The following is a 13,504-nucleotide window of genomic DNA, read 5'->3' on the forward strand; positions in this document are numbered from 1 at the left end:
ATGAGCATCTCAGTTTTTACTGAAAAGATATTAAATAAAATTTAACAGCCATTCTTAATAACGACAGACATTAGAACTGGAATGAAATTTCCTTGTCACAGTAAAAACTATGTGTTAAATACGAAAAACACCTTGTTTTAGAGAGTAAAATCGTAAAGAAAACTAGGTTCGTTTGTCATCACACTTGAGCCAATCCTTGCCAATAACACATGAAAACAAAATATATGTGTGTGCATGTATGTGTACATATGTATATTATATAAATCCATACGTGTATATTACAATTTTATATTATATTTATATTAAAATAAGCCAAACAAGGAATGTACCACTGATAAAATTTTTTTCTGATGGAATAAAAGGCTTGAATAACATGATAGACATTTTACACTGGAATGAGTAAAAATGTCCACTTAGCTTATATAAATTTAATGTAGTTTCTAACTCCCAAAGGAGTAGTATAGGCTGTGCATTTGGGATTTTACAGGTTAACTCTAAAGTTTATCTAAAGAGGTATGAAGAGCTAATAATTTTTTTAAAAGACAGATTGATGAGCTAGAACAGCCTTGTTAGATATCAAAATATATAAATTTGGCAACTAAGATTCTTGGGGAATAATAGACAAACAGTGAAACAGTATTAAGTCACACATCTCAGCATACAGGAAATTTTAGTGTACTAAAGAAGGTATTTCAGACCATTGGAGAAAAACATTATTTGAGAAAAATCAGTTGGGAAATTGAGTTCATTCACGTGAAGAGGGATTAAAGAACACTGCTTTATACCTTACTGCCAAAAACATTCCACATGGATTACATTCTTAAAAACATTTTAATGGATACATGGAATTAATAGAGTCAAATAGCTTCGTGGGTGCCTGCTCTCTGCCTGTGCTTTATTAGTCAGAGGAGATAAGGAGGGAACAAACAAAACACCACGATCCTAATAGAACGTGTGCAGTTCAGAGAGCTGGGAGAGAGCTTGGACCTGATTCAGCTCTGATGCAAACGGTACGTTGCACGATTGCCACAGTGGCTTTTACAGTGTTCTGAAGGCAAGGCTATAGAAAAACATTGCAAGAGCCGGGCGCGGTGGCTCCTCACGCCTGTAATCCCAGCATTTTGGGAGGCTGAGGCAGGCGGATCACCTGAGGTCGGGAATTTGAGACCAGCCCGACCAACATGGAGAAACCCCTTCTCTACTAGAAATACAGTATTAGCCGGGTGTGGTGGCGCATGCCTGTAATCCCAGCTACTCAGGAGGCTGAGGCAGGAGAATCACTTGCACCCAGGAGGCAGAGGTTGCGGTGAGCCAAGATCGCACCATTGCATTCCAGCCTGGGCGACAAGAGTGAAACTCCATCCAAAAAAAAAGAAAAAGAAAAACATTGCAAGAACACACTAGGTGGTAATTTGTCCTGGTTGACAAGGCAAAATGATCATTTTGATTTACATGTTTAGTACAAGTGGAGAATTTCTTCGTATATATTATATATTCATGTTTAGGGGTTGCATCCATTTTATTGTTCTTTTTTAAAGATGTAATCATATGAGTAGAATATTTGACAGCTCAAAACTGGAAGAGCTTAATAATAAATGTGAGACAAATAATACACAGACCCTATCTTAGTAGAGAAATTCATCATCATCCACAGAACAGTCTTTTTATCTAGCGTAATAGTATACTATTATCAAGTTTATCCAGTTTAATCTGGGTGTAACATGTGAAAATGTCATTTTTCCAATGATAGAAACATAATTTTATTATTTTCACCAAGAAACAAACATATGTTTCAGTAAAAAAAAAAGAATTGAACTGCTTTCAAGTACCTATAAAAATGTTAACAGATTATAAGTAAAACGAGGCTTTTTAAGCTTCTAGAAATCACAGATTAAGATATTTAAAATAAAAATATAACTGTTGGTCTCAGGTTCTCAGCTCAGTCTTCATTTTCTCATTACATTTATTCCTTTATGTTTCCAAAAGTTCTTCAGAACTAAAAATGTGTACTAAATAAGGACCAGCTTCAGGGCTTTTCCGTCTTCTGGACGCTGCTAAACTACTAGAGAAACTTGGGGCTTCAACGAAGTCAGTGCCAGCTTTTTAAACTCATCCCACCAAGTTAGAGGAAAAAGCAAAACACCACATACCATCATTCAGAATGATCAGAATCATTTCAGAAAAGAAAGACCCTTGAACACCAGAAAAGAAAAAAGTACCTGACCGCACACTAAAGGATATTCCTTTCACACTGCAGACATTTGGCCTTATAAATGTTTCACTCCCTTGAATTGATTCTTTCTTGGCTGGCAGATATGTGAAAACTTGTTTGCTGTACTTGGGAGCCACTGGTTTCGATCGAAGATGAGTTGCCTTTAGGGAAAGAGAAGTCTAATCAATAGAAAGAAGGGCAAGGAGGGATAATAGTTCGATCTTTTTAGACATAGCTGATTAGAAGTGTTTGTTCCCCTTATGTTTTAGGATCTCACCAAGAGGGATATGTTTTTAATACTCAGGATGAGATTAGCCCAAGCCATTTTGTTTTTATAAATTAATCTATTTTGCTTGTTGAACTTTGTTCCTGCATTTTTACTCCTCTACTACAGAGAGAGGTAGTGAAGTGTTTTCTTCAGTTTTCATGCACCTTTCGGGTGTTGCCGAGTGAAACACGGGGGCCTTCTTTCTGGAAGAGGAATGCTTACATACACTGCAGGTTTCTTTTCACAACTCTAAGATGTCATTGACACATTCCTAACAAAACCCAGCCACAGCAGTGTGTTGTGCTACAATGTAGGTCCTTTCAGCTATGTTGAAGTCTTGTGGTAAGAACTGAAAAGGTCAGATGTTGAGTTTTGTACCCTTAGGTGAGTGTCAGAGAATAAAAATTCACTCAGAAATGCCTTTGTCAGAGAGGGTGTTTGAGTTGTCTGGGGATGATACAGTAGTCCTCGTACACTTACTCATTCAGGTTTTGAGGAACGCAGATCAAAGAGGCCGGGAAAGGTCACTCGAGCGGTTCTGCTAATACCTAGCACCGTGTGTACAGAAAGTCCACAGTGGTGCCCAGAATGCAGCGGCTGGGCCTGCCTGCCTTTGATCCTTATCTGGAAACTCTGCTAGCATATGTCATATGATTGAGGTAGGGTCTTTTATTGCTGCAATTAAAACTTCTCAAGTGCATTATATTATCTCCACCCCAGCTAAAAGTCCCGGACATTGTTTAGAAAGTGGGGTGAGTGATTTGTCAGATGCTGGGGCAGCTTTAGGGGCTGCTGGCTCCCACACCCTCCAGCACAAGATTTCTCTGACTTTTTTCATTTACATCTCACCAAACAGCATAATGGTCTTAAAGTTTGCTTAGTCCTTTGACTTCCTTTATCACATAGAGATGGCAAACATTCTGTTGCTAACTTGAAGTGGCTCCAAGCAGCAGGACTGGAAGGATATTAAACCAGTAAAAGCTTATCAACTGATTCATTGATATGCTGTAAATTCCAGGCTTTTCATTTTGCTTTTGAGGGCGGCCATAAGTCAACACATTAGTAAGCAATTTGCTGACATCAAGATGGATCACTTAAAAAGCCCTCCTGGGTAGACAGAGTTCACCTGGGTGCTTTTGTTAGTATATTTTTAAAAAATGTTTAGCCAGCTTGTTACTTGTAAATGACCAGTAATTGTTTTACATATCAATAACTCAAACTCTTACTTAGTTTATCAAGTATCTGAAATGTGAGGCTTAAAAGGAAAAATACATTAAGACATTCATTCTTTGTAAAATTGAAAATGTTCAGGTATTTTGTCTGTTTCTGTAGAATTCATAATATCAACCATTTGTTTAAAAACTAGAAATCAGTTGTCATTTGTTTTTGACAGTTCTTGCCCTTTCAGTTACTAAGGTCATCTAACCCACATGAAAAGTGAGGGAGTAAATAAAGGAATAAAGAACGTTGCACACAGAAGAATTTGACAATTAAAAATATTTAATAGTAGCTAACCACAGAATATTACTTTGAATTAACTACAACGGTTAATAAATGTTGACTTTTACAAGTACCACCCTTGCTGACTTTTGAATACTCAAAGCTATAAGAATATTCATCCCAGTTCACTTTTTAAATTTGTCATAAATGCCTAGGAAAGGACTTTCAGTATATTTATTAATAAGCTAATGTCAATGTTATGATTATAAGCTAAAGTTGATGTTTTACTGCATTTTGACACTGGAAATAACTTGAAAACCATTTTAGGTAGGCAATGTTTTTTCTCAGTTCCCCCAAAAAGGATTTCTGCTGCACTCCTTTGGAATATGTACATTTGAGGCATATATTTGCTCTCATCTCTCATCTGTTGCGAACCTAAAGTCAAAATTTCTTGAATGCTAAGGGCCTTACAAAGATGAATTGGTGCTCCCCTGAATCTAAGGCAGTCATTCAAGGAGATAAGCAATGCACACAGGAAAAAGCTAACACTGGGCAGCTGACGTGTGTGGAATGAAAGCAGCAGCAGTGCCCTGTGAGAGCTCAGAGAAGAGAGGTCACCTCCAGCCCAGGTACCTGGGACACATGGATCCCACTAGCCATTCATGTGCAGTCAAGGAAACAGAAATATCTAACAGTGATTCACTGAACTGAGTCAACAAGTTTGGCCAGACCCTAAGATTCACACAGGAAAGGAAGGAACAAGAAGGAAGGAGGGTGGCCCGTGGGGAGTGACCTGGGACAGCGTTCCCAGAGGACAGAGGCTGTCGAGGGAGGTGGGTGGGGCTGGGCTCCAGTGACTTGCCCTTGTGGGTCTTGCCCCCCTGCATGGTCCCTCTGCCTGTGTCCTCCTTCCTTCCCAGGTCCCTGTCCCACCGGCTGCATCGGCCCAGGGCTGACTTCCCAAGAAGCCTGGCGATTCCTCCCTCCCTCCCTCCCTCCTCCGGGTCTCCCCGAGTCCGGTGCCACAGCAGCACACATTCCATCGCATTCCGTCGTCAGCGGGGCTTTTCCTGCCACACGGGAGCTCTTTGTTAAAGGAACCAGTGTTTGTCCCCCAGACCCTCGGGCTAGCGCAGTGCCTGTTCCATGGCAGCTCAGCACTTCCCCAACTCTTTTCACCCCAGCCCCTTTAGAAATTGTTGTCATTCACCGTGTGGATCCTGTAAGTGGTAAATTTAAGTTAAAATTATTTACTTTAGATTGATTAAAATGCATATTAATAGTCTTTAACCACCATTACATATAAAGGGAATTGTTTTTCTCATTGAGGAAATGCTTTAATTCCTCTTAAATTAAGAAAGAAAAAAGTATTGTTAATAAGTGTAAAAATGATATTTGGTTACATAGGGTGAGTGGATATTAAAATATAAATTAGACTTAACTATATTAAAAGTCTATGTGAACTGCTTTCATGGACCGGCACTTGGAGTTGTGTACTTTGCGAGCCTTCATTGTAAAGGGGGTGCTGACCAGCACCTCTGGGGCCCAGGTGTGAGCACCCAGCCCGTGCCTGTCCAGGTGCCTGTGGAGGCGACTCGGGTGGTTCCCGCCTGCTGCAGGGCACCCTTCCTGCAGGGAGCTGGGGAGAGACAATAAATAAAATATTTTGTTAAAATTTTCAAGAAGTAGTAAGTGCCAGGAAGAAAAATACAAAGAGAGGAAGGGGAGAGAGAGTGAAGTGGGGGTGAGATGTTTGAAATAAGGTGGAAATGTCTGAGGAGACGCACCCTGAACCCAAATGGAGGGACCGTGCCGTTCCCTGGAACCTCTGTCCAGGCAGAGGGCAGCGCGGCTTGGCGTCTGGGAGGGGCAGGCTGGCAGAGTGTGAGCCGCTGGGCACAGGTGACCCTTCCAGGACCCAGACCACTGTGAGGCCCTGAGCTGGGCGCTGAGCAGATAGGTCATTTTCAAGAGGGCGACCTGCAGCCACATGAAAACTGGAAACTGCCCTCAGAGCCCTGGGGGTGCGAGGTCAGCAGCTGGGACCCAGACCAAAGAGGGTGAAGAGGGCAGGGCTGGGGACTCCCAGGGAGAAAGGGCCATGACTCGGCCCCTCCAGCACAGGGGCTTCCTGGGAGCCTCCGCAGGGCGTGCCCATGGAGGGGAGGCCCAGAATAACCACGTGAGACGCACAGCTGGGGCTGCAGCGTGCGGGGCTGGGGAACTGTGTTCCAGGTGACAGGAAGGCAGCAGGCATGGCCTAGTGCCATGAAAATGAAAACACAGATCCCTGTTTGAAAGAGAAAACATGGGGAAAGTGCCGTCCAAGTACTAAAAGTATAAAGCTCTATGTGCTTCTGTGGCCTCTCTCTCCAGTGGTCATGTAGCATTTTTTATTTGCTATTTAATGTTATTCTAAGAAAAAATTAAATTATACATTTTATGACTTTCACAGCGCATCTTTACACCAGAATGTCAGTTTTAAGTGCAAATATAAGAGCATTTAATTCATACGTGGAATCACCAAAAAGTACACAGTTGGAATTTCCCACCCCCTAATGCACACACATATCCTTCTTTCCGGAAGAGCTGGATGCTAAGCACGGCTGGCTCTACTGTTTTCACTTTGGCTCTTGATACACACAGGTTCTAGCCAAGCCCTGCCTTCAGCTCACTGAGGAATCAGGTCTGCAAGGGGGACCCTGTGTTCCATATCCCCTGGGAAGGCGGGTCCAGGGAAGTGACTTGCCTGAGAAAGGATGTGGTGCAGGGTTCAGTGTCACTGTCAGAATTCAAAGAGAAAAGAGAACACCTGGGACAGAGGCAATGGCTTGAAGCAACAAAGGCTAAGAATTTCCCAGATCTGAAGATGCAAGCCACAGATTTAAGAAGCCCAAGGAAGCCCAATATGACTTTGTTTAAGTGTCTAGTGAGCCTGCAGAACAGGAGGCACTGAGTCATCTTGGAAGTGGCCAGGAACGAGGAAAAACGGTGGCAAACCCTGCAACCCTGCAGATTTCCCAGTGGGAACAGCAGAAGGTGGGATGACATCTCCGTGTTTCGGAAGAGACCTAACCATCAGCCTAGACTTCCATAGGAACCAAATGAAAATTACATTCAACAAGAGAAGCAAAAGAAAAGCCATCAGATGAAAAGAGTGTGCTGCCAGAATGTCTTCAGTAAAGGAAACTCTAAAGGATGCATTGCATGAGGAAGGAAAATGGTCCCAGACAGGAAATCTGAGAAGTCAGTGGTAAAAATTTGAGTAAATCTAATAGACATTGATTCCACCAAACAAGAATAAGCATGTCTCAGGTTAAAAGAGAGAGAGTGAGCTTATGACAAAAATAACATAAAGCAGGAGAGGAAAATTAAGAAGTATGCTGAGATCCTTGTATTGGTTCAAGGGATAAAAATTCCAATTTAGACCTTAATAACGTAAGTATGTACTTCTAGGGCAACAGCTAAAAGAATAGAAACAAGAGTTTTAACCTTCAAAATAGTAAAGAGAATAGAAAATTTTAATTGAAAAGAGCAAAATTTTAAAAAATGGCAGGGCAGATGGAAGGCACAGAGCAGGATAGGTGTGCCGTTTGTGTGTCAGTAACAATACAAAGTGGACTGAGTGCTCCAGCAACCAGATTATGTACGTGTTACTCAGAGGAGATGCCTGAAAACATAAGAACTGTGTGTGTGTGTGAGTGTGTATCATATATGATACGTACTATAATATACACATAAACTCTTCACAGAAGAAAGCTGATGTATTGATACCTGACAAAAGCGATTTTAAAGCAAAGGCATTTATTGGAGAGAATGGTGTAGAACACCACACCGAGCAACTGTAGCACATATTTCCTTTCAAAGTACAAAGATACCATTATAAAAACTGACCATATACTTGTCCATGATGCAAATTTCATCACAGGTTAAGACATTTATGTTTTGTAATTTCAGCTTTTGGATTTGGGGGTGGCTGTGCAGGTTTGTTACTGGATGTATTGCAGGACGGTGATGTTTGGGGTACAGATGATCCTGTCACCCAGCTCATGAGCATAGTACCCAAAAGTTAGTTTTTCAGCCCTGTGTCCCTCCCCAGTCATCCCAGTATCTCATGTTACCATCTTTATGTCCATGTACTTCAAGAAACTTAAGTCGTGTAGAGTATGTTCCCTGACCACAGTGCAGCTGAGGCTAGAAATAAAATTTTTTTAAAAAACAGAAATATCTCACATTTGGAAATTAATAAACAGTTCTAAATAACCTATTATAATGGAAATTAGAAAAAATTTCAATTGAATAGTGAAAGTACATAACAAAACTTGTGGAATGGAATATTTCATCAAAACTTGTGGAAAGGACATTTGCGTCTGCCATGCTAGGGTTTTCTTCTGTGGAATTAGTTTGTGATTCTTATGTATATTAACATACCCTAAGCATGTATTTGCTTCCTTGCTATATTACACCAGTTACTATTAAGACTGGAGCATTGAGTGTTAAGGGCCACTCTCCCTGAGATTTATTTGGTATGTATACAAAATTGACAAGTCTGTGTTTTTCAACAAGCGCCTGCTATGGTCAGTGCACGTACTGAGCTCTTGAGAGGGTTTAAAGGCGGGATGTGATGACAGGTGCAAAACCCTTTAAAAACCCTGGATGGTATTATCAGTGGTAAGAACAACACTCCTGGCCCCAGGAACTGACGTTCTAATAAAGGAGATAGGACCTGTATGCCACAGTGACTGAGGCAGAAGGAGGCATTTAGGTGACATCACTATTGGACCTCAGAGAGTCTTTGTCATAAATAGGGCCACTTAGGAGTCGCCCAACACAGCTGTTCAGAGCATATGAGCTCTATTTCCATCTAACGTGTTTGAAGGAAAATGTAGTTTAAACAGTCTTAATGATGCTGTCTTTGGAAGTTTACCTTGAGCTGCAAGTAACTCATTCATGTAACATCAGGACAGCTGGGATTCCTCCAGGCATCCTGTAGAGAAAGAGATACACTCACGTATGATAGAATATATGCACACACAGGTGATACTGTAACATAAATGCATATCAACGTACGTATGTATGTATATGTGGCCCACGCACTTACTGTGTTCCTCACGTGGCTTCTGAAAGCTCACTCACAGCGATACCCATGCTTGAAGTTGGGAGGTGACACCTCAGGAATGATCAATAATGCTGTGTTAAGTAACTTTGCATATTTAAAAAATGTGATGGGTAACTTCTGTGACCCCGGTTCTTCAACCTGAATGGGCCTCGGAATCACCTGGAGGGCTCGGAAAACACAGATTGCAGGGCTTACCCCGCCCCCCACCCAGATGGCCCTCAGCAGGCCTGGGGCAAAGCCTGAAGCTCTGCTTTTCTCTCAGGTTCCCAGGAGCTGAGGCTGCAGGTCTGGGCCCCACTTTGAGAATAAACACCCAGATCATATTGATCATTTCATTCAATTTATCAGTCATTCCAAATAGTACTTTTATGTTCAAAACTCATCTCAGAACATACCGCACAACTTGAAACACTTCGCAAGGTCTGGATAGAATGTGACCCTTTCTCCGAGGTACAATTTTGAAGGAAGAAAAGATCTTGCTTTTCAGGCATATGTGGAAAGTATCTCACACTTAAAAACAATTTACAGAAAACCTGATTACAAAGCATCAACTGGAGGTCACTGTATATATTTCCAAGTAATTTTTCCTTTTACAACATATAGAGAACTCTTCTACTTTCAATAATTTATTTAGATATTATTAGATATTTGAAAGGCCAAGGAACAAAGAAAACTAAAATTAAAGCCTTAGGAAACATTACCAATTGAAGACCCTAAATTAAGATACAGCTGCTTGGCAATTATAATTACATTCAGAGTGAAAGAGAATTTGACTCATAAATAGAAAAGCAGCTTCCACCGGGCTTCCAAGTACGGCTAATCCCAAAACACAGGTGCCTGGAAGATCCTCAGCCACCCCCTTCTTTCAAACCCCAATCCTTGTGGACCGCCTGCTGTGTTCACAGAATGTTCTTTACTCAAAAGGATCTCTCATCCTTAAAGCCAGTACTCATTCTTCTAACATCCCAGGACAAAGGCAGCTCATAGTCTCCACAGCACTCGACCCTGTGCTGTCTCACGATCTTTTTGCAGAAGGGAGAGAATTGGAAGAGAATTCCATGTCCTCAAAGGCACCTTCCGAAGTCTGGGGACTTAAATACACATGACGTTCTGCCAGGTGACCTTCTGCCAGGTTGCTCCACATTAAATAAAAAAAAGAAAAAGAACGTGAGGTCTCCAGTAGACCAGAATATTTGAAACCTGGACAGTCATGGACCATCCAAGATGCATTTTCCCCATCACACATCTAAACGTGTGAGATCCCCATGGGCCCTCTTCATTTCATCCTTCGTTGGGCTTCAAGCCCGATTCCATGAAGCAGATGTAACTCCTGAATCAGGGCACTTCTAACTGCTGGACAAAGAACCCTCGAATTTCAGTGACTGAAAGCCGGAGCTTCCGTCTCCTAGGACAGTTCAGGTGTCCTGACTTGCAGGCAACATGCCAGCCTGTGGGGCTTGGGAACTGTCTCCCTCTGTCCTTCATCTGCCACCCCCAGGGCTGGAGAACACCCGGAAGAGACACGAGCCACGTCCATCTGGAAGAACTATTTCACGTGGGCCCACCTGGGCTTGGGGGAATGGGAGGTGTCATCTCTGGGTGAGCCACAGCTCTGCCCTTGAAAGGACAAGCAAGAGGGCAGGCAGCGTGGCTGACAGTCACCACTGGCACAGCCTTTCACACACCTTACTCTCCTTTGCTTTACATTCGTCTTCACGCTTCCTGAAAAGGAGCTGCTGGTGTGGCCCTGAATGAGCTACCTCTCCGAGCCTCAGATGACACCGGTGACTGCTCTGCAATGACTCAGACCTTTATAGTGTAGGATGGCTTGAACCTGGGAGGCTGATGCTGAGTAAGCACTGATGGCCCCACGCACTCCATTCTGGGTGACAGAGCAAGATGCTGTCTCCACCAAACCAAACAAAAACACCAAAAAACCAAAATACTGTATTCAATTAATAAACATTGAAGTGATAATATTTTGGATATGTTGGGTCAAATACAATATTAAAATTAATTTCGCCTTTTAAAAAACTTAATGTGACTGCCAGAAATTTTAAAATCACATATGTAGCTCACAGTACGTTTCCCTGGGACCGAGCTCATCCTGCAAAATTCAAATTTTTGTCTCAACTTTTAATTTCAAATGTGTTCCTGCTAATGGTCCAAGCTCACTACCAAGAAAACAGCAGGGGAGGGAAACAATATACCCTTTTCCCTACCCTCCTAAATTCTTTAGCTGGAGCCCTGTAAATTAGACCAAAAGCTTAACAAAAGAAAATTGCGCAGATTTACTTACTACGTCCCATTTGATCTGGAAGCCTTCCTAAGGCAGTGGAGACCTGAAGAGACAGTGAGGCCTGAGCGCCTTCTCTGCTAGGCTGGATTGAGGACGCGGAGGCCGTGGGGAAGCGTGTGAGGGGAGTGAGCTGAGGGTGGTGGGTGGGAACCACGGCAGGGCCTGTGTGTGCTCAGCCTACTCGCAGCTCCCTCCGTCTTTGGAGACGAGGGTGCCTCTCACAGGAGCGTCCTGTGACCCCCTTCAGGGGTGGGGAGGGGTCAGACGGTCCCTCCTGCAGCTGTCATTTCGCACATTCCTTTGGGAAGGAACGTTTTTCCTTAAAATATTCCGTGTGCCAAGGTGCCCTATTTTGGGGTGGTGTATTCTGAACCCCATTAGGTAGGGTTCTTGTGCTCATCTGTCCAGATAGATTATCTGGATTTATAGTTAAGTAAGTTAAGTAAGACAGACAGGTATCTATTTCCCTAAAAAGTATTCTTTGAAGACAGAGATGAGGAAGGTTACCAAAATAGATGGTCAGGCTGGAGAGCGTTTCCCCGCAACCTCCACCAAGCTCGGGTGTGAGCCAGCCCCCCTGTCCTCCCCAGTTCACAGAAATCAGCCACCGAATCCTGTGCTCATACAACACCAACATTGAAGAGCTCTTTGCAGAGATCGATCAGTGCTTGGCCATAAACCGCAGTGTTCTTCGGCAGTTCGAAGAAAAATACGGCCATGAGCTCACAGAAGAGGAATGGGAGAAAATCCAAGCACAGGTAGGCGCGGCCGGCGGCCCGAGCCAGCGGACTCAGCTGCAGCCGGGGAGGCTGTGGGGAGCCGGTTGTGGCGGGAGGTCGAGGGCTCACTTTGGGGAGCCGAGGAGTGTCGGGCCCGGGGTAACCTCTGCCGTCGCTGCCCCTGCACCCATGGTAGGACCTGCGTCGTGGGCTTTAGGGTGATGGCAAAGGTCCCTTTGGTTTGAAATTCTGGAAGTTCCTGTTGTATGATGCCGTTTTGTGAACCGTGAAAACACCGAAGGGAACAGATCGCCTTCCCAGGTTTCCTGCAAGTTCCAGCCTGAGAACGACCATGAGATGACTCAAGCCAAGGCGGGGAAAACTTACTTTAAAAACCATAAAATTAGGAAGTTTGGGAAAGTTTAGCAGTTAGTCAAGTATTTTGAAAAGCAGTCCTCTTGACTGCTTACTTAAAAGGAAATATTAATGTTCAGCATTTGAGAAAGTATTTTTGCTTCAAAATTGCTTGTCACAGGTGTCAGGTGTCACACTAAGGCTTTCCACAGTTCCCAGGAGCCACAGAGCATACATATATAATTCATGTGATTTTAACACAGAATGAAACTTGCGCATGTTTAGAAGACCCACGTCTCGGGGCACATGATGCTCATTTCAGTTTAAGTAACTTTCTGCTGTGATGAAACTAACCTGCGTGGCCTCCTCCTGTCCCGTGTGCTGCAGGCTCTGCGCCGGGAGACCCAGGAGTGCTCCATCTGCCTGGCCCCCCTCTCCCGCGCTGGCGGTCCGCTGGTGGGTGCGGGCCAGCGTTCCCGAGGGACGGCCCTCCTGTCCTGCTCACACGCCTTCCACCATGCGTGTCTGCTCGCACTCGAGGAGTTCTCCGTGGGAGACAGGGCTCCCTTCCGTGCCTGCCCTCTCTGCCGCTCCTGCTACCAGAAGAAGATTCTGGAATGTTGAATTCATACTCAAGGAAAGTTAGGTAATGCTGAGGAAAGAAGTTTACCATCATTTTGGATGAACTGCCTGAGTTCTGGGTTAAGTACTACAATGCAATCTGTTTCCCAGGGAAATAAGCTATTGGTAGTTGTAGGAAATCTAAGTATATTTTAAAAGATGACAGCCCATCTAATTTTAGTCTTTTGTCTCTAAAAAGTAAATTTCAAATTTATGAGTTGAATCACTTGAAATATGAATGGCAAAAAATGAGAGCTTGCTTGCTTTTAAAAATGGAGGTTAAGAGACAGCTCGTGTCTGACCGACACTCCTTACAGTAAGTTCCAAATGTAAAACACTCCTTAAGTTCCAAATGTTTTCCACTGAGACTTTGTCTTAAAGCCTTTGCCATTCCTAATATTCGTTGTGTAATAATTGCTGTATTTCTGTGTCATAAAATATGAAAATAAAATATTCAGTTGTATTTAACATC

General features: G+C 43.2%; 1 protein-coding gene across 1 annotated transcript in view; it reads left to right on the plus strand.

Moving 5' to 3' along the window:
- Nucleotides 1–13,504, plus strand: part of RNF32 (ring finger protein 32) — a 35,358-nt gene extending 21,854 nt beyond the window's left edge. Inside the window, exons 8-9 of the mRNA XM_023225369.2 lie at nucleotides 11,929–12,096; nucleotides 12,799–13,504. Of these exons, the coding sequence (XP_023081137.1) occupies nucleotides 11,929–12,096; nucleotides 12,799–13,035 (405 nt within the window). The 3' untranslated portion in view covers nucleotides 13,036–13,504. The remainder of the gene's footprint in view (nucleotides 1–11,928; nucleotides 12,097–12,798) is intronic.

This window comes from Piliocolobus tephrosceles, chromosome 8, assembly GCF_002776525.5.
Source record: "Piliocolobus tephrosceles isolate RC106 chromosome 8, ASM277652v3, whole genome shotgun sequence".
Taxonomy (NCBI): domain Eukaryota; kingdom Metazoa; phylum Chordata; class Mammalia; order Primates; family Cercopithecidae; genus Piliocolobus; species Piliocolobus tephrosceles.